The sequence below is a fragment of the Oxyura jamaicensis genome, chromosome 4 (assembly GCF_011077185.1).
Source record: "Oxyura jamaicensis isolate SHBP4307 breed ruddy duck chromosome 4, BPBGC_Ojam_1.0, whole genome shotgun sequence".
NCBI lineage: Eukaryota > Metazoa > Chordata > Aves > Anseriformes > Anatidae > Oxyura > Oxyura jamaicensis.
The window spans coordinates 7,391,700-7,417,911 of NC_048896.1; the positions used below are offsets into that span (position 1 = coordinate 7,391,700).

The 26,212-nt window shown below is 48.1% G+C and overlaps 1 protein-coding gene and 1 long non-coding RNA gene across 7 annotated transcripts in view; one reads left to right on the forward strand and one right to left on the reverse strand.

The window, feature by feature from the left end:
* The window catches only part of ARHGEF6 (Rac/Cdc42 guanine nucleotide exchange factor 6), a 38,522-nt gene extending 16,081 nt beyond the window's left edge, over positions 1–22,441 (forward strand). For 2 of the 6 annotated variants that reach the window (XM_035325987.1, XM_035325986.1), the window contains exons 5-21: positions 805–875; positions 2,326–2,420; positions 3,529–3,624; positions 4,280–4,402; positions 5,646–5,784; positions 7,643–7,702; positions 10,000–10,146; positions 11,081–11,167; positions 12,153–12,231; positions 12,609–12,742; positions 13,027–13,152; positions 15,780–15,800; positions 16,621–16,714; positions 17,674–17,763; positions 18,542–18,641; positions 19,627–19,681; positions 20,082–20,222. In XM_035325987.1, coding sequence (XP_035181878.1) covers positions 805–875; positions 2,326–2,420; positions 3,529–3,624; positions 4,280–4,402; positions 5,646–5,784; positions 7,643–7,702; positions 10,000–10,146; positions 11,081–11,167; positions 12,153–12,231; positions 12,609–12,742; positions 13,027–13,152; positions 15,780–15,800; positions 16,621–16,714; positions 17,674–17,763; positions 18,542–18,641; positions 19,627–19,681; positions 20,082–20,222 — 1,658 coding nt within the window. Of the gene's footprint in view, positions 1–804; positions 876–2,325; positions 2,421–3,528; positions 3,625–4,279; positions 4,403–5,645; positions 5,785–7,642; positions 7,703–9,999; positions 10,147–11,080; positions 11,168–12,152; positions 12,232–12,608; positions 12,743–13,026; positions 13,153–15,779; positions 15,801–16,620; positions 16,715–17,673; positions 17,764–18,541; positions 18,642–19,626; positions 19,682–20,081 lie in introns of all 6 variants that reach the window. The other 4 variants (XM_035325982.1, XM_035325984.1, XM_035325983.1 and 1 more) reach the window with 4 other exon arrangements.
* Positions 22,442–23,361: 920 nt separating this feature from the next.
* On the reverse strand, positions 23,362–25,090 carry LOC118165489. The gene is made up of 3 exons (XR_004750074.1): positions 24,964–25,090; positions 24,334–24,421; positions 23,362–23,824 (listed from the first exon to the last, which is right to left on the reverse strand). It is a non-coding gene; the product is annotated as an uncharacterized LOC118165489 (long non-coding RNA).
* Between the last annotated feature and the right edge of the window lie 1,122 nt (positions 25,091–26,212).

The window sequence follows — 26,212 nt, forward strand, 5'->3', positions numbered from 1 at the left end:
ACCAGAGGTGTCAAAGCCACTCTCACCTGGGTTGTGAGACCAAACCCAGCCTGCAACGGGAACATCTCCCAGCAGATGTGGGAGTTTCCCGGCTGCATGTCCTGGCAGCAGCGCAACAGAGGTCTTGCTTCCTCCGCTGTGAGCACACCCTGCTTGTCGGTGGGTCTGCGGGCAAGGGATGTGCTTTTCGAGGGAAGGAGCAACGGAGCGGGGACTGGTGTGGGGGTGTGTTCGTGCCTGTGCGCACGTGTGGCATCTGCAGCGATTCAGCAAATGCATAGAAAAGGACAACAAGAACTGACTGCCAGGTTTGTGTGAGCTTTTTTTCTTCACATCTGCCTTCATTCACACATGGATTTTGCATCACAGGTGACTGCAGGGATGGATCAGGGTTAATTTACTAATCGGTTTTGGCTTCAGTTTATGAATTGCCTGGAACTAAATTCTATGTCCAACATTTTTGATAGACACCCATTTTTAAAACCCAAATTTTTGGGGCAAGGCGAAGGCGAACTGTAGCTCCAAACAGTGCTAGACGCTGGACTGCTGCTGCTGCCAGGGATTTGGGAGCAAACCTGCGAGTTGCTGCCAGGTGCTGTGCAGTGCCACGGCCGTGGCTCGCTCGGCTGTAGCCGGTGCCTGCACGTCGTCGATTCGCTCCTGAATTTTCTGAAGCAGAAAAACCAACCCTGCAATTGAAGTTCTGTGTTTACAGGGGTGATGTTGTGTTTGCTGGACATGATGCAGCAGTGACTCTTCCTGCTAGAAGGGGACTATAATTTATTGATGTGTTTTTTTGTACAGATAAACCACTCTCTCCCAAAGCATTAAAAGGACTTGAAAGCACTCAGCTGACAAAGAATTATTACCCTGTGGTAAGTTTTAAAGTGCTGATCATACATTGTAATAAGTAGCACATTATTAATCTTCTGAACTGTCACCTTAGAAATCATTGAAACGATTTGTAACAATTGGTGATGAGACTCTGTATTTAAAATGCAGCTGTTGCCATTTCCTTGATTCAGGGCTATCAAGACAATAAACCACAAGTGGAAGTCACTGCAAAATGTCATGAGGAGAGGCTGAAAGTAGGCAACTAAGATAGCATAGCAGAGGTGGTAGTTTGAGAGCAGTGTTGGAGAATAAGGCACAATATCTCAGTCCCAGTCCTTTCCTGTCTGTTACTATCTCCCATTGATAAAGATAGGGAGATAAAGTCATGGCACAAGGCGAGCCAGATTAGGGCTGTGACCCACAGTCTCTTTTCTGGGTTTGGCTGGAGGTGTTACACCTGAGCTGTCTGCCCTCTGACTCCACCAGAAGCTGCAGCCCCCGAGAAGGGGCAGGGGTCACAGCTCCCAGTCTGGCTTGTTGGCTTGGTTCTGGAGCAGATTGGTATGCCAGGCTGTGAAGTGTGGCTGCAGAAAGGTTAGAGAAACATCGCCTGTTCTGCCATCTCACTACCAGAGTGGTGATGTCTGGCAGAGGGGGCAGGTACCTTCCTCCAGGCTTGAGTAAGCCCTGCGGTATAAGCCAGATAAAATGCATGCATGTGGACATCCCTGCCTCTCAGTGCGGGAGGTGAAACATGCTCATTAGCATGTCTAAATATATTTCAAACAAAGCAAAGCAGAAACAATATCTCCAGATACCACCTCCACTGTCTCTAAAGCTCTTCTGCATTGAGAAACTGGAGTTTTTTTTTGTTTTGTTTTGTTTTGTTTTGTTTTTTTTTTTTTTGTTTTTTTCTGCATTGAGAAAATAGAAGCGAGGGCCATGGGTTTGATGTACCCTGTGCTGGAGGCAAATTGGCTGCTGAGGTGGAATTGCAGGGTCAAGCCAAACTTGGCACTTCCTTGCAGTGGCCAGTGAGCTGTGCCCTGGCTTGAGCTGTCTCAAGAGCCATCCTTATTCCGGCCACTGTTGTGTTTAAATCATTGCCTGCCTTTGTGCAAATGGTGGTCCCAGGATGCATGCACGAATCGTTTGTTTGCATACCTTGGCAGCCAGTTCTGCATGCAGGGTTAGGCATGAGCCTCTCAGGAATCAAATACTAAACTCAGATCTGAACTTACATTACATTCATGCTTTGCCAGAGAAGAAGAAACAGCCCTTAACACCTGCTGTCCAGGCCTCCCCCGGTTTGCAATGTAAAATCCATAAATCGAACCACCTGAGCATTCTGGGTTCTGCATTAACAATTTTAAGTGCACTCATGGACGTAAAATACACTTCTGTGGTTTGCCATGCTTGGAAGCTGATATCGTGTTCCTTTGACTAGTCCCTAGTACTAAGATCTACTCAGTGCTCTGTCTCTCACCCTAGGTGTTGCAAAATATTCTGGAAACAGAACGAGATTATGCGAAGGAACTACAGTCACTTCTGGGAACTTACTTAAGACCCCTCCAGTCTTATGATAAGTAAGATATAAGGGCATCTGAGATGGACAGAACCCTGCAAAATTGACCATAGTTCATTACTATCCTGCTTTTGAATGTTTAGGGACTGTTACTGCCATTCTCGTAAAGCCTCACAACTTCACTGTGAACCAGAAAAAACCCACACGTGTCGACAGGTTTCTGCTCTTTCCTATTCCTCAGCAATCATGCAGGCGTTCGACAGGCATTTCTGCCCGACCGAGGGCTGGCTGCTGCCTCCATCTGCAAGCTCCTGTGTGGCTGTCCTGGCATGCATGTGTCCTGGCGGTGTGCCTTGCATGGCTTCTTCCCTCGTAATTTGTCTTGCTGTGACTTCTCAGCCCCAGGTGGCACCTCCTAGTCATCTCTTTGTTTAGTGAGCAACAGCACATATTCCTGTGGTTAGGTTGCTTCTCGCTAAACCCAAACTGCTGCCGAGCAAGAAGTGATCTCCCTGTCTGCCCATCTCTGCAGTGATCTGCTTAAAGTCCCCCACGTCTTGCCTTCCTTCCCCAGATCTTCACATTGGGATATCTCCAGCTGTGAAAATTTCCCATGCTCTCAGCCTGCCTACCTCATAGGCGGCAAATGGCTGAAACGAGGAGTGTAAGGGAGTGACAGAAGCAGGATGACAGAAGCAGACACGGTACTTTTGGTTAGGAAAAATCCAACCTGAAGGAACAAAGCAACCCCCACCTGAGGGACTGCGCTGCAGGACCCTCCTCATGTAGGAAACCCACAGCATGAGCCCACGAAGACAAAGCTGTCTCTGTGTCTGCGCACACACCTCCCTCCCCGCCCCTGGAAGAAATCCCATCTGTCTGTGTCTATTAGACAGCTAAACATCTGAGAAGATTAGCGTGATTAAGTGATTAAAATCCAATTAAGGTAATCCTTGACAGCAGACATCTTCTCCAGGAGGCTGTGTTCTGTAGCTCACAGATCATGGGTTTTGTGTTTCCCCGTGCCCCATGGTGTATCTGGGGAAACAGAAATTTTTAGGCCTTTTTGGGGGGGCTGCTTGCAGATGCCATGGGGTGCTCCTGAGAGCTGTGGTCAGAGGCACTGCCCAACATCCGTTTGGTGCTAATTGGTGATTTGACTCTTCTAGGCTCAGCGCCGTGGACATCGCATCGTTGCTGGGAAATGTGGAAGAAATCAGCACCTTTCAGCAAACACTGAATCAAGCCTTGGAAGATGTTGCAAAGTAAGCTCATGCCATGGCACTGAGGGTGTTAAGCTATTAAACTGCAGCTAAAAATAATAGAAAGACCCATTGACTTACGTTCCTTCTGGCTGCTGTCTTAGGCTAGTTAAATATAGAATAAAATTACACGACTGAAAAAAAGGCAGCAGGTAGTGCTTTTGCAGGAGGTAGAAGAAACGTTGACATTTCTACTATTCAGGTGTCTGCTGAAGCAGCTGACTTCAGAGTGTCACTAGCCCAAAGATGCAGACACGTGCATGGTGGGAGATATGGTAGGCATGAAGGTGGGATTGCCTGTGAGCAAAAAGCAAGTTATCAGAGGTAATCCTTTCCCTTAGGGACCAGCCGCAGGGGGCTGCAGCATCCCATCTGCATCTCAGCTGGTGGGACAGGGCAGGCTGGGTCACCCTGTGTCCCGAGCTGGTACTGGACTGCGATACTGTCTGCAGCACAGAAACGCAGTCTCGCCTGAGGACCTTCTTCCTTCTTCTCAAGTAACAGGCATGGGTGTTTGGATGGGTGCTCCAGTCTTGCAGGGACCTGGGAGTGTCCCTGTGCAGCGGGCGGCTCCTGGGCAGATGGGTGAGTGTGTCATAGCTGCAGGGTGCAGATGAAGACCCTTAATCACAGTGTGCTGGTGTGTTGGTGTTCGTAGGCTCTCCGAGAACCAGCAACGTGTGGGAGGCTGCTTTATGAACCTCATGCCCCAGTTGCGGTCCCTCTACCTGACATACTGTGCTAACCACCCGTCCGCAGTCAATGTCCTCACGCAGCACAGGTGAGTAATGGAGGAGACCCAGATGATAAAAGTTACTTCTGTCATTAGTGTGTGAGCTGGCATGGCTTTTGCCATGATAGTATGGGATCCTGCTGCTGGGAAAACTGCTGGGGCTTTGGGCTCTTCAGCATTCCCTCTCTGCTGCAGCGTGCAGACATCGCCTGCTACTTTGGTCAGCTCGTGCAGCCCTGCCGTGCACTGACCTGAGCTGGTCTTACAGGTCCTGTCTGTGCATGCAGGGCTCTCTTGCCTTGGGTAAAGCAGAGGCAATAACCCTCTGCCTCCCTCGGTCCTTGCAGCAGCAGCTCCTGTGCTTGTTACAGGCTAAGGACCCGGATGCTGTTTCAGACTCACTGCTGCAGTGCCCACACACTTGCGGATGGGGGGGATGTTCCCTTGTGGCATGATGGTGTGGGGCACATTCTTGCTAAAGGAGGATGTTCGTTAAAATCACCCAGAGTTACCCAGTTTAATAATTGAGCTGCTGTTCAGCTGTCTGGTTGTTTTGCAGACTCTTTGATAGATCACAGTAATAACTCCTTCCTTCACAACATGTGCCACTTGAGCACACACCTGAATTTGTGTAAGGTCACGCTAAAGAGCACACTAAGCTGAAAGGCTACCACTGTGTCATCCCTAAGGCAACTTAGCTGTCTTCCAGCAGTGATGTTCAAGCCCACATCCCAGCTGTACTGTTTAATTCTTCCCTTTCTGTAATGGAAGCTTGCAATATATTTACTTACCTGCTGAAATCCAGCTTTAATTCAGCTTAACAAAGATCTGGGTTCCTGTAAATGATTCTTTCATTTGGTTCAGTAGCCTGACCCCTTTTCTTAAAGAATCAGCTTGTACAAATGTGCTGACACAGGAGTTGTGTGTGCTAACACCAGTATCCCAGGGGGGTCCCAGTGGCACAGCTCCCACCACATCGCTGCATGTCCTCTGACATGGCATGAGCATTGTCAGCCAGCCCACACCATCAACCAGACACCTCGCCCTGGGCCACTCCGCTGTGCCATCACCGAGGTACCCCAGACACTGCGTGCACAAACACCCACCACCATGCAGCATCCCCGGGGAGCGGGCTCTCGTGCTGCTGGATGGTTACTGGGAGGGGAGGCTGGAACACCTGTAAGTCAAGTGCAGCTCAGAAGAGAGCCCTGGTCCTCAGGAGAGCAATGGGAGGCAGAAAAACACAGCCCTCAGTGGTGGTGAGCCCAGCTTCTTGTTGTTGTATCTATAGTGACGAGCTGGAGAAGTTCATGGAGAGCCAGGGTGCGGCCAACCCAGGCATTCTCATCTTAACCACGAGCCTCAGCAAACCCTTCCTGAGGCTGGATAAATACGTGACACTTCTGCAGGAGCTGGAGCGGCACATGGAGGTAGGTGGGACACCAGGCAGGCTGTGCCCCTGGGTGCTGCAAGAGCTGCCCCAAACTGCAGGAGGCATATCTGCTCGTTCCCCTAGTGTTGAAGCATCCCACTGCTAATGTCCTTAACCCCCGCTCCAAGGAGCTGGAAGGGGCTGTTATATCTGCAAGGGACATTAGCTGACCAAAGCGGGGAAGGTGAGGGAGGCTGGGGGAAGCTGTGGGAAGCCATCGCCTGCTCTTTGCCTGAGCCAAATACAGGCCAATCCCAAAGTGGAATTCAGCGTCAGGCTACAGCTGGCATTTATTTGCCCAGCACCTAATAAATCAGTATGTTTATAACCATTTTATGGGATTTCTATCCCTGGCTGCTCACTCATGCTGCACAGAGGCATGTCCCCATTCCTTGCCCAAGGCTTGTGCTCTGGGCTGGAAGCAGAGCCGCGCACACAGGCGTGGATCTGGCAGCCAGTGCAGACATGGGGGCGGAGGAGCGAGTGCCTGGGAGCAGGGAGAGCAGCCAGCGGGTAGAGACTTCCTCAGCTGGCAGATCTGCTTTCGGACATTTGTCCCCCAGGGATTGTTGTCATCTCTGTCCCTTACTGCTTTGGCTCTGCTACTCGCCTGGTGGTGTGCTCCAGCCATGGTGCAGCCCTCCAGTACCAGGAGGTGAGGAAAGTAGACGTAATAATCTGGTTTTAAATGTGTTTGCTTTTCCCTCTTCTGATATTAATTACCACCAGTTAATTACTCACCAGACTTAGCCATGATCATTCAAATCAATGTCCCAACAAAAGGATTACAACCTCTGTTTGAGCAAGAGGTTTTTTTTTACAGGAAGGGCCATAAGACCCTGCACCCTAGGCAGAACTTCCCTCCCCTCCTCTCGCCTGGCCTGAGCTGCAGGGGCAGAGCTGAGCTTGGATGCAGCCACTGTAACCATACAGAGACCGGCGTGCTCTTTGCAGAATGCCGTGTCAGAGTCAGCAGTGGATGCAGGGACACGCACATCACTTGTTTCTTTTAGTTTCTAAGCTGGGTGTGGGAGTAGAGGTTTTATTGTATGAGTAAGGAGGGTTGAGGTTTAAGCTGTGATGCCCTGGGAAGTGTATGTATGCATACAATGTGGGTATACGCAGTGTGGATGTATAGCACAACATTCCCTGCACTGCTGCACAGCTGGAGATGGGGCAGGTCTGCTCAGGGTAGCCCGTGTCCTGGGTTCAAAGGCAGCCTCTAAACAGCCATGGGGGTAGCTCCATCACAGCCTAGATACCTTATGGTTTGCTTGTATGAGGTCTGGATGGTGAAGAGCTTGCGATGTAGGGCCCCGAATGCCCAGGGAGCATACCAGTGTGCAGCTGCAGGCAGAGGTAAGAGGCAGCGTCCTGCTTTCCTCTCCCTAGCCTGGGATGTGCCCCATAACTTAAACCCCGAGTTGGAGCTCCCACTGATGCTCATGGAAACTGCACCCTTGATGGTGCAATGGCTGGAATATTTGCACTAATAGAAGTTTCATTTGTGAATGTGAAACTAGAAATCCACCCTACCTGCCTGTTGGATCTGCCTGTTTGAATTTATTTTCCTTAAGCCTTGTAAAATCATCTCTAGTCTTGCTGTGGCCTCTTTGCACTCATTAAATAGGCTGATAACCATTGAATTGCATAGCTGCTTTAAAAGATGCCAAGTTGAGCAGGGTGGTGAGGAAGCCAACACTGGTACCTGGGGGATTTGGGCTGCTCCCTGCAGTCTGTGATGCCTGCCCCTGGGGCTCTGCAAGCCCAGGGTGCACTGGAGCCATCAGTCATGTTGGGAGCTTTGCAGGGCTGTTACTGTTCGTGATTCGGGGTTTTTTCTCTCTCTTCACTAGGAGGCGCATGCAGATCATGAAGACATCTTGAAAGCCATCACATCCTTCAAATCTCTTGTGGTAGGTGGCAATTCTTAAAATAGAGCACTCCATTTCAGAGCTGCATTTCATGAAGAGTGAGTCAAGCCTGACATTTGTCTCCTAATTTAAAAGAAAAGAAAGGTCTTTTGGAATGGAAAAGATGGGTGATAAAGACGCTTAATTTCAGGTTTCAAGCCTAGAGTGCCCCTCTGGTTGCATGTTTCAGCAGTTACATGCTGGCTCTGTGCAGTGCTGCAGAAAGCCATGTATGGGTAGTGATGATGGCTGGGTCCCTTTCATCTCCTTTTGCCTTTTTACCCTGGTCATTTGCCACCTGAAACTATACAATTATACTGCCCCTTGCTCTTGCAGGTGAGCTGCGAAGGGTTAGTACAGGTGTCTGACTGAAATGCTGGTGCCAGCGAAAGGGTCCCCTCTGAGCCGCTGGACAGCTCAGGTCTTTGTTGAGATGTGCGCCACAGGCATCAGGAGGCCCTGGCCATGGTGCAGAGATTTGTGGCTCCTGGTGCTATGGCCATCAGTGGGGAAAGGACAAATGGCAGCAAAATGATGAGTCAGAGGAAGATACCAGCTCTGTTTCTGTGCGCTGTATTACCTATGCCCCTCAAAAATCCTAGTGCAGTGAGATCAAAAAGAGAGGTGAAAACCATCCACATGCACAAAGGTTTTACCTAGCAAAGCTTTTTTTCAGTTATAATAAAAGCTGTCATTTCTCTTTGTAGCCACTAAATACTTTTCACTATAACCACTCCAGATGTGGTCCAGCTTCCTTCCTTAGCATGGCAGATGCAGGCTTTCAGTGCTTAGCAGTGTAGATAACAGATGCGGAGGAGAAAGTTCATAGAAAACAGGAAAGGGCGATCGTGTTACATTTACTTAGAAACTCAGCTCCCGTTCCATTAATTCTAGTAGGTAGTAGGGGAATAATTCAGTTAAATTATAAGATGTCATTCATCTTTAGGAGTCCTCGTAAGTTTTTTTACTTGAAAAGTGCACTGAGCAATTCAGTGTAATTATGGTAGAACGAAAGGGGTTTGGCATGGGTTTGGGGTTAGATGGGCAGAGATGCTTCTCGTAACGCACGCGTGGTGCCTGGGACCAGAGGCTCCTGGGCAAAGACAGAGCAGTAATTGCAGAACTCTGCCATTTGGTGCCTCTCTACAGATCGTGGTGGGCTGCTGTGCATTAGTATGAACTTGCATCCTGAAAACTTCGAATTCAGACAATCAGGGAGCTGCTGAAGCACCCGGTAGTTGCAAAACCAGAGGAAGCCCCCACAAAATTGTGTCTTTTCATACTAGACCCAGGGCAGCCTTTCCTTTGGGCATGCCTGAAGATCTGGATAGTCAAAGAATTCACATGAAACTCGACTCCTTCCTGAGTCTGAAAGGAGGAAAATCTCCATCAGAAACCAGGGTTTGGAAAAACCAAGCAGTGGGTGAAAACTGAGCCCAGATTTGGCCTTGCAGAAATTTTTCCCATTGGCAGAAAGGTCAGTTAAAACAAGTTTTGCTTGGATTCGCAGGGCTGCCTTTGCTCAGTCAGCATTGTCCTTTGCTTGCTGAAAGCAGTTGCAAGACTGGCTGCTCCATGGAGCTCTAAGAGTCCACAACTGCAAGTATCGCTGCAGTCTTTTGAATTACGGCAGCTTCAGAAGCTCCCTTTTGTGTTGCAGTACTGCATTGCTGAAATACTCTGCCAAGTTCTCACTTCTGGGTTTGCAGATTTTGATAAGAAAATATCTGCCTATCTGAGTTGTGGGGACTTTGCAGTGCTGCAAGGATAAGTCTTTCTGCTGTTTCAGCAAAGTTGGATGAATCTTTCTGAACACCAGCAAAATTAGCAACATTTAACTCTGTGGCTATCTTGGTTTGGAAAATGTGACCCTGTACTCTCAGAGGTAGAACTGGTTTGGAAAGAAAGGTTTGCTTGGTACAGTTTGCAATTTCTTTGACATTTTAACATATTCATTACATCATAAATTGCTGTGGTGTGATTTTTGACAAAGTTTGTGTAATAGAGCCAAAGCAGGCTTTTCTGGTTGAAAGGTAGTGATGCTTTCACAAGATGGCAAGCGTTTTGTATGTGTAACTCTGGCCAATACTATCGACCTTTGCTAAGTTTGTCTCATCGTTCTGGGTCTCTTTTGGGGTAAAATGGTGAAACCTGGAGCACAACAGTCAAATTTTGCATGTGGTGCAATCTGTTGAGCACTGAGCCCACATGCAAGCTTGGCAGGTGAAACCATCTTCCTTAGGATGGTCTGCATTTGCAACTGCACTTTTGCTAACAAAACATACCACGGTGACTTCCAGTCACAGTGTCAGGAGCTGAGGAAGAGGAAACAACTTGAGCTGCAGATCCTTTCTGAATCCATTCAGCGCTGGGAAGGAGAGGACATAAAAACGATGGGAAACATCATCTACATGTCCCAGGTTATGGTGCAGAGTGGAGGGAGTGAGGTGAGTGCAGCTTCCGGGTAAAGACATTGTGACCAAATGCCCTCTGCTTGTGGGATCATCTGTGCAAGGTGACAACCACTCTGACCCCAAGCCAGCAAAATGCTCACAAATAATGCCGGTACATAATTTTATCTGGACAAGCACTGCACGACTGGAACTGTGCACGTCTTTGGAGTCAAGTATCAAGACCTGGTTGCTTAGCTTCAGCCCTTCAGTGACACACTTTTCCAGCAAAAGAAGTGTCATAGTGTCATACAGCACATTAATTCCTCTCCTTTCCCCCTGTGACTTACTCTGAGAAATGAGAGTAACTTTAAAGTGTGCATTAGCATCATCGTTTTGCCACGTCCTGTGCGCAGCATGATGACTGTAATGATGTTACACTCCAGAGCTGACTGTGTTTAGCAGGGAACCAGAGGGATCCCTGCCAAACCCATCGCTGGTCCCAAAGTATCACACCTGTGCTTTCAGCAGGTGCTCACCAATAGTGTTAGACCCATAAATGCCATGTGTTTGGTGTTTGCTGTCTGGGAAAGTGCCCGCTATCAGTGAATTACTTGCTTGCTATAGCAACTTTTCCCTGGGAAGGGAAGACCTGGAAAACAAAACCCTGCAAAGTCTAGTCCCCGAGTTTTGTTTGAGATGTGAAGTGCTGGGGACACAAGGTCGTAGTCTTCTGAGGCATTTTGAAATGATGGGAAGGGGAAATTAGTAACATCTTTAGGACTAGCAGGATGCAGACAAGGATGTATGCAGGCTCCCTTGGAAAAGCCAGTACAGAAATAAGATGCTGTAAAGAAAAAAAAGCCAAAATAACTGGTTTGGGTTTGGTCTCTCTAAAGATATGGTTCCAGCTGTAGTGGGTACCTTTTGCTGCAGGAAAGTACTCGTGATACACAGCGAACTGGACTAACCTAAATTCGTATCCCTGCAGGAGAAAGAAGAGCGGTATTTCTTGTTGTTTTCCAATGTTTTGCTCATGCTGTCTGCAAGCCCACGGATGAGTGGGTTCATCTATCAGGTAGGCATGCTTAATTTCAAGTTGCAAGGCATTAGGTGCGAAAAAGGAAATCAGATCTCTCTGATCAAATTCAAACCCCTCCTTCCATAAATCTCTGTTTTATGTAAAAACGGGCTGGGAACTAAGGCTTGGTTTTGCCATGCATGCCAGGACTCTTACTGCAAGTAGCTTTGTCCTGCCAGCTGGTTAGACAGCATTTTGTAAGTGTCAATACTTTGAAATTAGAAAAAATATAAAACACACCAATCCCTATCCTTCATGCTGTTCTCAAGAATTCAGTGAGTGTGTCAAGTGCCTTGAGCCAGCTGTGGGGTTTTGCCCCAGACAGCCAGCTGGTTGTCAATGTTGTGTTATCTCCATACAATATCTCGCTACTATAAAGCCCACTGTAAACAAGCCCAAATTTCCTGTGTGGGGGGCACCCCAAGTGATGCACTTCAGGTGTCTTACTATTCTGAACAGCTGCCATTGGGCTCTTTCGAGCTTGGCTTCTCTCCAGTTGCCTGAAACAATCAATGCCCTCCAGGAAAAGGACACTCCTCTGCTGATGTGTCATTTGTCATATGAGAAGGTGATGAGACACGGTGAAGACTGGGGAAGGCTTTGGCTGGGTCTTTAGAGTTTACCCCCCAGTTGGAGTAAGGTGAATGGGCAGCGGGCCATGCAAAACAGAGGGACAGGGAAGTCTTTCAGAAAAAAGAGGGGAAGTTGATAGTCCTGACTTCTTTGTAAAAAGGGTCTGCACCTCATGAATAGGAAGGGTGGCAGATGAGCTGGGGATGACTCAGTTGTCACGGGAGTCTCTTCTCAGGGGTTTGACCTAATTGTGCAGGGAAATCTAGATCTATATATTAAAGGATACTCTTCCTGCAGTCTGAGGCCTCCACAAATCAGTTTTTAATGGCAGTTCCCAAAGAGTCAGCAGAAAGGAGCAGGACAGTATGGGAAGTAGATGCAGACATTGACTCCTCCTCAATTCTCCTAGGGAAAGCTGCCTTTAACAGGAATGACGCTGACGAAGCTGGAAGATGCCGAAGGGAACGAGCACGTGTTTGAAATTGCAGGTGAGTGTGGCCCCTGCCTGGGGCTGTCCTACCAGTCCAAACAGCAGCTGCCACCTGATACCAGCTGATACCAGTCCTCCTCACAACAACCACGCTGTGCTTTTTGCTCTTTTACTGTGTGTTGTGTGAGTTCTGGGCATGTCCCCCCTGGTTGAGGCTACCTCCTCCCAGTGCTGCTTCCCTTGGCTTCTCTGTGCTGCTCCAAGGCTGCCTGGCACTGGCAGCCCAGAGCAGGACAGGCAGCCACATCTTTGTGGTCTCTGGCTACTGAACTTTGTAAACAGAGGAGCCACTTGCTGCCCTGCTGAGCTGAGCTCCTCCTGTGTTCCTGCATTTCTACCACTTGCTAAAGATGGTTGTTTTACCCTCTGCTGCAGGGAACATGACGGAGCGGATCACTGTGTCCTGCAGCACCAGCCAGGACTTGCACGAATGGCTTGACCACTTGCAAAGACTGACCAAAGGGACGTGCAACACCGTATCCAAAACGCAGTCCTGGAGCGCTCATTCGGTAAGCGTGCTGCCTCCCAGCCTGTTGTTTCTCAGCTCTGGCTGATCTCTCTTTTTCAGCAGCGTGCTGTGATATTGAGGTAATACAGCTATAAAACTTTTCACATCCTGCAGTTTTGTTTATAACCATGCGGTGCTTGTACCATTTTTCATATATCCTGCCCTAATTTTGTTGCAACTTAGGTGTCTAAAAGGCATTCATGGTGAACCTTTGTCCATCCCCCTCTGCTTGACTACTTTGTTTGGTGGCTAACAATCTTCACTGCTTCTCATCTATTTTCTCAGACATTTAGCTCAACCGGACAGATCCGTGGCCCTCTGGAACCCCCCAAAATCCTCAAGCCTTGGAGCTTGAGCTGCCTCCGTCCTGCTCCTCCACTCAGACCATCAGCGGCACTGAGTTACAAGGAGGTAATCCTGCGTGCGTGCAGAGGACCCTGATTTCATGGCAATCCCTAGCGCTTGTGCCCAGGTTTCTTACCCATTGTGAAGGCACAGGTTTGCTGCTCCTTTGGTTAATAGGGATGCTGAGAAAAAACACTGTGTAAAGCTATGCCCAGTCATGCAAACTGGTGATGGATGCTTGTCGCTGCAGCTGGCTTTGAGCTGCAAGCAAAGCATGAGCACGTGTGTTTGCAGAGTCAGCCCTGTCCCTGGTGTTTGCTGTAGCCAGCGCTCTTGGAACAGGTGCAGGGGATTTTGTTGCTGTAGCTTGCAGCGTCCCTACCTCACCTGCCGGATGTCACCGGTCTCCTCCTCTGGGTTTGGCCAGAGCTGTGTCAGAGCAACAGTCAGGATTGAGCCCCAGCCATGCTGCACCGAGAGGAGGAGGAAAAGGCCTGTTGGTATTCTGTAGGATTCCCACCTATGTTTCTGCAGGGTGCTCAACCCCAGCGCTTTGCACACCCATAACTTGCTGGGATGCAGTAGCTGGGGTGTCGCTTCCCCCGCAGCAACCCCCAGCCTGGGAGGCAGGAGGTGGTGTGGGGAAACCCAAAATAAACCCCAGCTCCCATTCTCACCCCCTGTTGCAACTGCAGTGCTGTCCTTCCCTACCTTGCGGTAAACTTTTGGGATTACTCACCAGTAACTCTGTAACGTTCCTTTTACTGAATGAGCACTCCGGTTCTGAGTCACCAGCCTTTCTTGGTACAGCAGCCTGAGAGCATCACTGCCCAGGCTCCCAGCACGGACAGGGACAGGGATGGGGCTCGTGTCCAGCTCAGCCCCCCAGCATTCAAGGAATGGGATGCCCAGCAGCTGGCGGGGCTGGGGGTCCTCTTCTCCAGGAAGATTCTAGGTAGCTTCATGGCATTTTGTTAGGTTTACTTCTTAAAATTCATTAAGCAGTGCATTTCACTTTGGGAATTAAATTGTTCCAAAACCATACAAGCAGGCTGGAAACTACCATTAATCTTTGCATGTTCCAAATCCCTAATGTAGACTAAACAGTCTTGTGCTTGCATGGTGCATTAAAATATAAGGAAAGGCTTTAATTAGAGGAGAAATTTTTCTGTGTGAAAGTGCAAGGATGGTATTTATTTATAATGTAGGGCAAAACCACAAATGGAGTGATATCATTAATACCACAGCTCTCTGCAGTTTCTCAGTTATTCTCAGCTGCACACAGCAAGAATCAAACCATCTGCACAGAAAGGAGCCGAGAGGTTTTTCAAGAGTTTGCCGTGCAGGCAGGGAGCTCCAGGGGCAGGATGGGACTGCAGGCTGGATGGCAGCATGCAGGGCATGGAAGGACCAAAAATGTGGTCACAGGCATCCCCCCCAACTCTAATGAGCCTTCAGGTAAAGGCACTGCAGAGGCTACTAAGTCCCCAGATAGAGAAAAGCCACGTCCTTGCATTGGGTGTGGACATGCAGCCCGTGGACACAAGCTTGTGATGACAAACACGAAATAAGTTCAGTTGTTGGCCCAAAATTAAAGTAGGGCACAAAAGGAACTATGTTAACAGCTCAGCACAAGTCACCTTTCTATACCAAAGAGATAATGAATGAATACAAATATTAAATGTTGTTTGCAGGGAAGGGAGTTAGGGGAGTTTGGTTAAAAGATTAGAGATTTTCAGACATCCAGTGTTACTTTAATTGGCTTCTAGTAACGTAGGATGGGATGGCATAGTCTTGTGCATTTCCTCATACCTAGTTGTGTTCAGGAAACCCCAGAACCTGCTTGCATACCGCACAGCACTGTTGTTATTTCCATTGAAATTGGGTCATTTTTCCTGTTCTGTTTCCAGTAATCATTTGAAATGACAGAGCAGGTGCTGTGGGTAAAGCAGTGTGTCCGGATTCAGGTTAGCAAAGTGAAAAAGATTTACAGATGATTTCCACTTTTTTTTTTTTTTTTTTTTCCTTTTCTATTTTTAAGTGGCCTGCTTTGCATTAGGTGAAGGGGTTTTTAACACTGGGATTTCTAACTGCTGTTGGCCAGACCGGCAGGAGAGCAGTGAGGCTCCCTGTGCCGCGCATCCCATGGAGGGACCCTCTGCAGGGTGTGGAGGGAAATCCTACTGCACAAATGCCTGATACTGTCAGGTTTCCAGTGAGCATAGCAGGTGCCCTCCAGGAGGGTTCCCTTTGAGAAGACAAGGTCCTAGAGGATTGTCACCAGGTTGGGCAGAGCAGCACATCCCTTCATCCCCGGGGCTCGATGGAGCCTGGCATGCTGGATGGCTGCGGCACTGGCACCAGCTATGTAGGTGCTAGTCTATTTTAAGCACTTTTCTCTTAAGCAACCAATATCTTCAGAAATCTACTACTAACACAGGAGGCATGTTCTCTATTTTGACGTGTTCAGAGTGCATTAATGCCCACTTACCATGCGTTTCACATGTAACTTTTTCAGTTTTGCATAACACCGTTCTTTGCATGTTGATAGCAAAACGAGTACAGAGGGTGTGCCAAATTAATCACAACACTAACATTTAAATGTGGTTTGGAAATGTTGATTTAATGGACTTGGTCAGTAAAATCATCAGTCTCTCACACTCATCTTCTCTTTCTTTGCATATTCATTGTAGAGGATGTCTTATATCTTAAAGGTAAGGGTAGATACATCTCTTTGGCTTATTGTGGCAAAGACTGCTTGTTGCTGTTCATGCTTCTTGTGCTTGCATGACCCTAATTTTGCCTGACTGTATCAGTAAGTTAACATGAGGGTCAGTGGTGACTGGTAAATGTATTTTGAGAGATCTTTTAAGTATTTAGGACTGTGGTACTAAACTTCCTGGCATGCCTCTCCTGCCGCTTGTCGTTCCTTAAAGTTTGTATTGCATGTAACCTATTAATATACTAATTCTGTCCAAATCAGCATGACTTGTAACTCAGTGAAGGAGATAAAAGCTAAAAACTTGTGTTTCTTACTTGTGGAGTCAAAGCAAACACTAACTTTGTGTGTATTTGTTTGTTTTCTGTGTATGTTGGGGGGTATTTATACTCTCAAACAAATTGTGTACATTGAGAAACGATGTCAATTGCCCACTTCTTTGTAATTAGAAATCAAATTGAGTCAAGGAAATAAACAGTATTTAAGGTTTTCTAACAAAGACCACGGAGTTGATAAACAGACCCAAAGTGCTGTGAATATGTTGGAATTCTTTGGCCAAAGGATATTAGCTGACGGATATGAGCTAAAGGAGCATGTCCTGCTCTGGACCTGCAGGTGCAATTCCCACCACTGTTAGAGGGAGGACTAGTGCATGGGAAAGGCAAAAAGCATAATGTCCTCCAACTTTGTCATCATCTGCTTTGTAGTTCTCTAATGTGTTGTGCATAACACAGATAGCCACATTCAACCTGAGCTGCTCCACTGCTTGAGCTGCCTTTGGTTCTGGTCAAGTACAAGAGTCTGTTTCTCTATAGGACTCCAGCAAAAGTCCAAAAACCATGAAGAAGTTTCTTCCAAAAAGGAAAACTGAGAGGAAAGCGTCAGATGAAGAGTTTGTTATTAGGAAAAGTAAGTGTTGAATTTTTCTCTTCTGTGGTTTCTTTGTGCTCAGTAATCTCCACAGGGCTTTGAGAACAACCTTTCTTACGGCGCTGAATGCGGCACATGAGCAAGCCTACGTGCTGCTGAGCATGGGAGGCTCCTGCAGGTGCAGCCTTTCCCAGGCACTTACAGGTCCCCTCCGAGTTGTGACTGTCCTCATTGTGATTCCTACCATGAGATCACATGGCTCTGGGTGGTTTTGTTGTGGCTACGAAGCCAGGAAACTACGCCAAAGCAGTCAAAAGCTGCACTAAAAGTGCACACCCGTGGTCATCCAGATGTGTCTGAGCTGGGACCAACTCTCACCTGTCCATGCTGTCAGGTCCTGGAGCCGTTTCCACAGGGGACAACAGAATAAAAATAAGGTCCTGTTCTTGCAGAGGTGTTCACCTGCAAAGAAAGACGTTCTGACTGCTACCTGAAGCCAGTCTGGGATATTCCTCAGGGGAGGGAGGGAGGAAAGGCCAGTGGTGTGCTGCTGCAGTATGAACCTGAGGTCACTTGAAGACAGCCCTGAGCTAGGGTTAGGAATGAAGACTTCGCCTTTCAGAGTTTTGTTGTGTTGCATCTGTACCAGACATCCCCAGGGCACTGCCCTCCTCTGGGAAGCCCTCCCAGGAAGGCTGTTCTGCCTGCCCATCTCCCTGTGCTGCTGGCACCCAAAGTTGGGCATCATCCCCTGAATTTTGCAAAGGTGAGCCCTAGAAGTGCTTTTTCATACCATTTAGTCATGGTGCTTGATGTCAAAGGATGCTGCAAAGGCCAGAAAATGTAAGGGAACTCAAAAAAGGGATTAGGGAAAGTCCCCAAGGCTGTCAGTCAAGGAAACAGTGCTCTCGTGCTCTGAAGTCCCTTAACAGGAAGTCTGGGAGATAATCCAGAGCACTTGGCTTTTTGTGGCAGCTGTTGTCTGCGATGTTTTACAGGTACTGCTGCATTGGAAGAAGATGCTCAGATCTTGAAGGTGATCGAGGCATACTGTACCGGGGCAGGCTTCCAGCAAGCTCTCAGTTCAGGTGGGCACAAACAGATTATTTAATGTTCATTCTGCCTGTAACACTGATAACCTGTCTGGGGAAAAAAAAAACAACACAACCATGTGGTTGCATCATATAGCAATGAGACTCATGCTAGGAAAATGTGTGGTGTTCAATCTTCAAGATAAGGGAGCTTCATCTACCTAGTGGTTTAGTTGCCATTGTTTTTCTTCTAAACACAGAGAATGAGCAGGTAGGAGGGTAGATGAGACACAGCTACTTCACCAGCACTTGTTAGGAATTAAACGAACCGAGTCAGTGCCTGTGGCTGTCAGCACTGAAAATCTGATAGTAATCTCAGGTTGCATATAGCTTTAGAAAGGAAGCATGAATATTATCTCACAATCAGCTGCGTATTTAAGAACAAGCTACTTCATAAGAACCTATCTAACATCTTAAACTCTGGAAATATAACTATTTATCATTGCTGGTAAGATGTCAAATTAAATCACTGAACTATCAAATAATGGCACATTTACAAAAGGGAAGACCATATTTCTTTTGAGAGCTCTTGACCCGAACTGAGTGATTTAATTTATAAATAACGATGTAGCTTTAGGTGCCCTGAGCACTCTTGGAAACTTTCCCTTCGTGGCCTGGCTCTGGCTCAGCCGCACACACCAGCCCACGTTTAACCCTGCCGAGCCTCCCGCTCCCTTGGCGAGCGCAGGCTGCGTTTGCTGTGCTGCCTCCGGCACAGCATGGGCGCCAGGAAAAGTCTCCCTTTTTCTTCCTGATGAGTAATTCTTGCACACAGGCTCCCGTAAAGACTCCATCCCCCAAGTCCTTCTTCCTGAGGAAGAGAAAATCATCATCGAGGAAACAAGAAGCAATGGCCAGACTGTCACGGAGGAAAAGTAAGCAAGGCTGCAGATTCCCCTGTCACTTTTTGGAAGGATGGTTAAAAACCAGTGTCCTTTCCGTCCTCCGCCCACAGAAGTGGAGCTGGTCAGGAGGTCTAAAGGGCCAGGCTGCTGTCCTTGTCCTGGCTGTGCCAGAAATGCCGGGCTATTCCAGTTGCTATTTTGTCCCTTTTCAAGAACAGAGCCCCATTCCCAGCTGCTCTGACGTGGCTGCAGCCTCCTGGGATCCTGTGCCTGGGTCTTGAGGGCCAGTTTATTGAGTCCCAGAGCTTCTCCGGATGTACTGAACTGGGTCAGGGAGAACTGAACCAAACAAGAGAAGTGTTTTTTTTTTTTTTCTTCGTTTTTTTCTTTGTTGTTGTTTGTTTTTGTTTTGTTTTGTTTTTTTAGCTACAGACATAGCAGGCTGCTGCCACCCCTCATGAGGCTGCGTGATGCTGCCTGCGAGTGCTCCCAGTCTGCTCCATAGCGCTTCAGCATCCGGATTATTATGTTGGTCCCTTCCTTTTCTAACCCAAGCAGTGTATTCCTTTTTTTTGTTGTTGTTTTTTTTTATCAGCACAGCCTCAAGGAATCAGGGCCATTTAACAAAAGATACTCAGGCACTTCAATTTTAAAATCTTTTTTTTTTTTTTTAATTGCATAAACAAGGAAGCCAAAGCCACAGACCTTTGTTGTTAACTTAAAGATAGCAGAACAAGGTTGCTTGGTTTGCCTTTTTTTTTCAGTGTTGAGAAAAGAGCCCTGAATTTTTGGGTGGAGGTCCATAAATGCTCCTGGGCTTTGTTCCCAGAGTGACTTCATAGGTAACAGTGCCAGTGGCAGCCCAATGCCTGCAATGGGCAGTGGAGAAAAGGGAGCTGGAAGCACCTTCCCCATGAGTGCTTCAGTCACAAAAGCTCCCATGCTGTTGCTGTTTTACTGCACTTCAGCTCGTTCTGTGTAATTTGGTTTTTGATTTTTGCATATTTTTTTGCAGGAGCCTTGTTGACACAGTTTATGCACTGAAAGATGAAGTCAAGGAATTGAAGCAGGTAATTTGAGTGGTTTTGTTCGTGCTTTGATTCAACTGGTCCATGCCCAGGAAAAGTCTCACCAACTGCTGGTCCCATCCTGAAGCTGCTCCGTGCGTGCAGCTGGATGGTGCCATGACAGGGTCCTTCGTCCAGGCTTGGAATTAGGTTTCCAGGAGGATGCTTCTGCCTGCTTAGTCCTGGAACTTCTTTGCGTGTCTGTAAGGTGTTGAGGGTCTGCTTGAACGGATCAGACCACATGTAATGCGTGTTCATCCTCTCAAGTGAGCATTGACCTGCCAAATGTCCCTGGTATCTTACTGCCTCTGAGCCACAGGCAGCCAGGCACACAGAAGTACCTCATTGCATCAAGTGCATGGGCATTAACTGCATCTTTGTTCTTTTATTTTTCACCTTGTAGGAGAACAAAAGGATGAAACAGTGTTTGGAGGAAGAGCTCAAATCCAGGAAGGACTTGGAGAAGCTGGTCAGAAGGCTGCTGAAGCAGACAGATGAGTGTGCCAGGGAGGACACGGGACGCAAGTCGTCTCTGATTGCCTGAATTTGGGGAGAAGCTGCTGGCAGTGGTGTGTGACCTCAGGTGTTTTTTTGGGAAGCAGAACTGGATCCTTTGCCTCTTCTTGCTCCTCATTTTGTTGGTTTGGGGGACTTTTGTTACCAAAAATGTCAGAGAGAAAAAAATAGTTTTTCTTCCATCCAATAAGGAAATAAAGCAAACAGAAACAATCAATCACAACTAAAACAGTAAGCAAGTGGTCCATGATTCACAATTCATCTGCAGCAACTAATACCTCATCGTACCTACTACTGGGAGCAAACACAATCTCTGCTAGCGATTGCCGCTCACAAAGGGTATGGCAGCAGTTTCCTAGAGGAAGCTTAAGCACTTTTTAATGCTTTCATTCTTTTCAAAAGCACCGGTACCTATTTATTGAATGAAAACATTACTGAGTTGGCATTGAGCAGAAACCAAAAAGCACCTTGCTCCTTTTTTTCAGATAATCACAACTGGGGAAGCTTTTCCCATCCACCTTTTTTCCCCATTAGTTGACTGTAGCGAACTAGAGCCCAGCAATACTGTGGTTCCCGTGTGGCCTTGATACTGATTAAAATGTGCAATTAACATGAAGACATTTTAACTCCTTGGGGAAGTCAGATGTGGAGCACCTGTCAGAGCACTCAGGAAGGTATGTTGCACAGGACTGCCTCCTAACAGCTCGTGATTAGCACAACAGGTAACTGCTGTTCTGTCCCCAACCCCTTTTGTTAAGCATGACCTGAAATTCCTACACCCTGCTTTCTTTTCACTTTGAGCGTCCAGGTATTGTATGAGTTTATAGTTTTGCTGTGCTTCCCCTTGCAGGACCTGCTTTTCTCTGTATGAAATGCAAACACTGCTTGACAGCAAAAATAACACCCGAATACGCTTGTCCCCTGCTCCCTTCTGCCCACGTTAGGCTCTCCTTCCCAAAGGCTAGGAACGTGCAGCCAACGGTCACTTCTCCCCCATTGCCCCAAAGGGGCTTTGCTCTAGGAAAAAGGAACTTTTGGGATAGAAAAGGTATTTATATTTAGGCTTTGACAAGAGCTGTAATGCTCCTGGGGCAAGGACGTGCAGTACCTTCCCGATCCATGCACAGCTCCTCAAACACAGCACACGGACAACATGCATATGTATCGGCTATCTTCATCTTATTTGGTGTTATATCCTAGTTTATAACTGATGTTTTCCTTCCTTCCTTAGCAGCATTATACAAGTAACCTTCTGTTAAAGTTAATAATAAGTCTTATGTATATCACAGGGCAGCATGGTCCCAGGGTGTGCAGATACACTGCAGCTCCTTAGTCATACTGTTACATTGTTCATGAAGGATATAATAGAGGCAATAATAATAACTCCCTCATTGCAATTAAAATTCAGCCAGAACATAGCAAATGGTGTTTGGGGAGAGCTAGACTGAATCATCACAAAGAATGTAAAAAGAAGCCCTCTTTAAGCTGTTTCTAGGACAAAACAGGGGGCTTTTTAATTTTTTTCTTTTCCTCCTCTGGCTACTTTTGCCATCCCCTGAGCATCCTGGTTGGACGGCGGCTCTCTGCATCCTTGCCTGGGTACACAGTTGAAAGATTGGGTCAACAATTGAGTTCTGCTGTACTGGATAATCATTTTCTAGGATAACGACCTTTGCTGCACAAGTTATCATGGCTGAACCGCTGCTCTGGGATGCCATGCCCAGATGCACCAGCATCATCCATTCCAGCTGCCTGCTCGAGGGTGGGCTGGAAACGAGGCTAGCAATGTGAAGTCAGTGCAAGGAAGTCAACCAAGGGCCATTTGTGATCCCACGGGAAGGTAGAAATGTTTCCCTGCTGCCCACAGTTCAGTTAAAACCCATGCTGTGTACATATGCATGTTTCTAAGATGTAATGTGATGGAGGGCACACTGGGACATTTTGGATCAGGCATTTGTCAAGAGCTAGAAGCCAAAAAAAAGAAAAGAAAATAAAAAGGAAAAGAAGCCATGCCAGATGGACAGCAATGTTTCCATATTTACTTTGTTTACAGTGCTTTGTAAATAGGTTCCAGTAAGTCCATCTTTAAATGGATGTTGTGTCAGCTGCCTTCCAGTTTATCTTTGTCATGTAGGTTTATTTACTGTAACTACTTATGCAAGTTCAACTTTTCTAACATGTTTTTATTTTGAACAGTTTTTTAATTGACATTTTCAACAAATAAAGAAGGATAAAAACCACTTCTTAGCCCTCAATGCTGCTTCCTTTGTGTCTGTCTCACCTCTCTCCAGGACTGCACCCAGGGAGGCAAATGGGTACAGTATGAAAACCTTGCTGAGTGCTCAGCAAACATCAGAATGAAAGCAAAGCCAGCACTTGATCTGGGCACTCCTGATTTGAGAAAAGATATCAAAATGCCCACAGCTTCATCACCCCCCTCCGGTCCATTGGGCACTGGGGGGTGCTTGTGTGAATGGTCACACTGGCATTTGGACTGTCACTCCCACTATTGCATGGCTCTACAGCAGGGAGTGAGGTGGTCCAGGGGCAGGGTGATGCATTTCCATCCCTCAAGTCTCAAATGCACTCTGCTAACAGGGATGCTTTATGGAGAAACTGCTCTTCTCTGTTGCACCAGTTGGTTGCTGTAGATAAGTCATTTCCTGCCTGATATTTTTTTTTCTGGGGATTAGGTGTGGTGACAGGATTTCCTTTGGTCTACCACTTGGACAAGACCTCCTGCATGCTGGTATTTTTAACTCTTTGGTGAGGATGCCACATTCTCAACCTGTGCCTGAAGCAGGTCTGGGGCTCGGCTGTGGCTGCTACTCAGAGCCAGCAGAGCAGAGGCACAGGAGAATGGCTGAGGATGGCCGTTCTCAGCACGCAGGAGGGTCCAGCCCTGCTATTCCTCTCCAAGCACATAGCCAGAGCAGGAAAGCAGAGAAACAAGCAAGACACACTGACCATAGGTGGAAAACACTGAGGTCTGCAAGGGAGCACGTTTGAGCCCAAGCAGTGCTTCATGGAGTTAGTGCGGAGCCAGAACAGGACCACATTCAGATCCAGGTGACCCCAAACCTGAACTGGTCAGAAGAGCCAGGATGAGGCATCCCACAGGTTCATTTTGGAGGGAACATCTCCCCTCTTGTGCCACCATGAAGCCAAATCCAGGCCTTAGCCAGAAAACCTGCATCCTACTCTCCCACTGAATATGGGGCCCATTTGTCTCCTTCTGTTACGCCCGGTCCCAAATGCCCCCTTTGCACAAGCAATGCAATGGTGGCAGCACCAGCATCCTCCAAGTGGTAGGGTTTGGCACTAGACAACCATCAGTGTGAAATCAGAACAGGAAAGAAAACACCCAAAACCAGCTTCATCTGTGCAGCCCAAACCACCAGCGTGGCTGGGGAAGCCCTGGAGGTGCCAATTCACAGTAGCCTCCCTGGCACGTGGCACTGCCACAAAGTCCCCCCTGAGCCTGAGCCAAAAGAATGAGGGAAGGCTCCCATCGCCCACGGGGCTGCATGGTGCTCAGAGCACCGCCTGCTGCATCCCACTGCCTCTCGCCATCCCGTGTGGGGTCAGCGACTGCAATGCAAGGGGATGCAGGCGAGCAGGGCTGGTTTTCTAGGGACAATAAAAGATCAGTTGCTGGGTTAATGGTTGGACTTGGTGATCTTAGAGGTCTTTTCTAGCCCGAATGATTCAGGAAGGGATACTAGGGATGTTTGTCATATCAGCAGCCACATTACAGCCATGCAGCCCTAGGCTTGGCAGCACAAGCTAGGGGGACCCCACTTGGAAACTGGTATCACAACCTTTATTTGAGGAAAACAAACAAAACCAAAAGCCTCATTTCTTATACAAACCTAAAGCCCCATATATTTCCCAGTGGGATCAACACTTGCACAGCCACACAAGCACCATCCCCAGTAGATGATCTTGCTGTTCTGCCGCAGCTCATTACTGTACCTCTGTGCCCGTCCTGCCAATGTGCCCAATGTATTAATCTCCCCCCTCAGCCCCTTTTCACTTCACTCAGAACAAAGAAAAATCAGCTCACAAACTATAAATTCCACAGCCTGAGAAGTGACAGAGAGGCCCCGCAGTGAGGGAAAAATCAATGTATTGATGACCTTCAAACTTTCCATGGGGAGAGGAAAACTGTCCGCCACGGCACCGAGGAGGGGAGGAGAACAAAGCCGCTCAGGAGAAGGCCACGGTCTGAAATTCACAGCTGGATGGCAGCACACGCATCTCCTCCCCTCCCACGCATTACCTCTCATCTGCATCCCACAGGCTATTTTTGGCAAGTGAAGAAACAGAGGCAAGAAACAAAAGCCCCAGGAAAGACAGCGGCACAAGACAAGGAGCCCCACTTGCAGGGGGAGGTAGCAGCTGTTGTTGCACAATTTCATTTAGTGGTTTTTCAACCCAACAGCATTTCTGTTCCTGAAGGTTTCCTGCGCCTGAGAGCAAGCACTTCCCTCCCCACCCACTCGCACCCATCCTGCTTTTTCTCCTTTCTCAGGCTGTACCACTTTGACCATTTTTTGTTCCCTCCTAAAGTATTCAGGACCCTATCCCCATGGTGGCCATGCACACCCCCAACCCCACGCTGTGCCTGCCACCCCTCACTGCCCCCACCAGCCCATCCTGCAGGCGCTGCCTGGGTTCTGGCAGCAGCAGGGACACAGTCAAGCCTGTGCTACTGTAAGGGCTGACCAGTCCCTGCCACCCCACATATGGCAGCTGCAGTATCTGACCTGATACAGCATCCAAAGCAGACAGCCCTGCATGGTCCAGACGTGCAGGAATTTTCTCTTCTAGCCAGGTGCAGTAAATCCCCTTAAATGAGCCCCTACAGCTGTACCTCATGCCTCATCACTGCCCCCCACCCCAAGTAAGCCTCAGCCCCAGGTGAGAAGGGGCAGCGGCATCCGAAGCAAAGTGCCCAGCCACAGATGTCCTAATTCATCACTTGTGTTAGTTGTAGCATGGTGGTGTGCAAAGCCCTGCACTAGCACACGTTGTGGGGTACAGAGCTATGCAGCCTGCACGATGCTTTGGCGGTGCTCAGAAAGGGGGACCCTAAATGTCAAAATAAACTGCAAAACAACCATGTCCACATTAACCTCATCACAATGTGCACTTTCCCATGCAGTTTGGGTTAGTCTCCCTTTTCTGTCCACAAATACAAGGCAGTTTTAGCTCTAGTTAAATAAACAGGTTTATACATAGCATTGGACAAGAACAGTCCATTCTCTGGCAAAGTTATGCAGCTTTGGAGAACGGCCACCAAACTGCAAATTAAATCACAGTGATACCAGGTGGGCAGCCTCTGAGAAATCCTCTACTGACTTTGGGAGGGGACAGCGGCAGGCACCCACCACTGGCAATGCCCTGTGCAACGTCTGCCCCATCCATCCTGGCGCTGCCTGCAGTTGAAGACTACAGTAGGAGCAGGTCCGCAGCCTCAAGCCAAGAAAACCCTAACGAATGCTCAAATCTGAAATCTTTTCCACTTGCAGACCTGCTGTCTTGTAAGAGTATTGCCAGTCTTTGTGCTCAGATACGCATCACCTGGAAACCTACAATCACTGTACCAGCAGCCTTGTGTCCTGCTGTGGCTCAGCTCACCCTCGATGTGTGCCAAGCTGGAGAAGACGGTCAGGGGACGCCCTGGTGAGCTGTGTCACCCGGGTGCCCCTGCCTGAGAGCATGTCCTGCCCGTCTGCATTGTCCTGCTCTCCTGGAGCACCAGAAAATGTGCCACTGTAGACACATCCCTCCTCATGAGGACAGCCAGGAGATGCTCTACAGATGCTTTTTGGAGGACTTGGGAAAAAGCTGTTCCTGCCACCCCTGTGCTTTCCTGGTCCTCCTCCCAGGTCTCGGGGGAGGAAGCTGGTCCAAATCTGACCATGGTGGCCAATGCCCCTTCCACAGGGTCTGAAATAATCCACAGGCAGAGGGCCCTCAGCCTGGGAGGAGGACAGCCTCATGAGCACATTC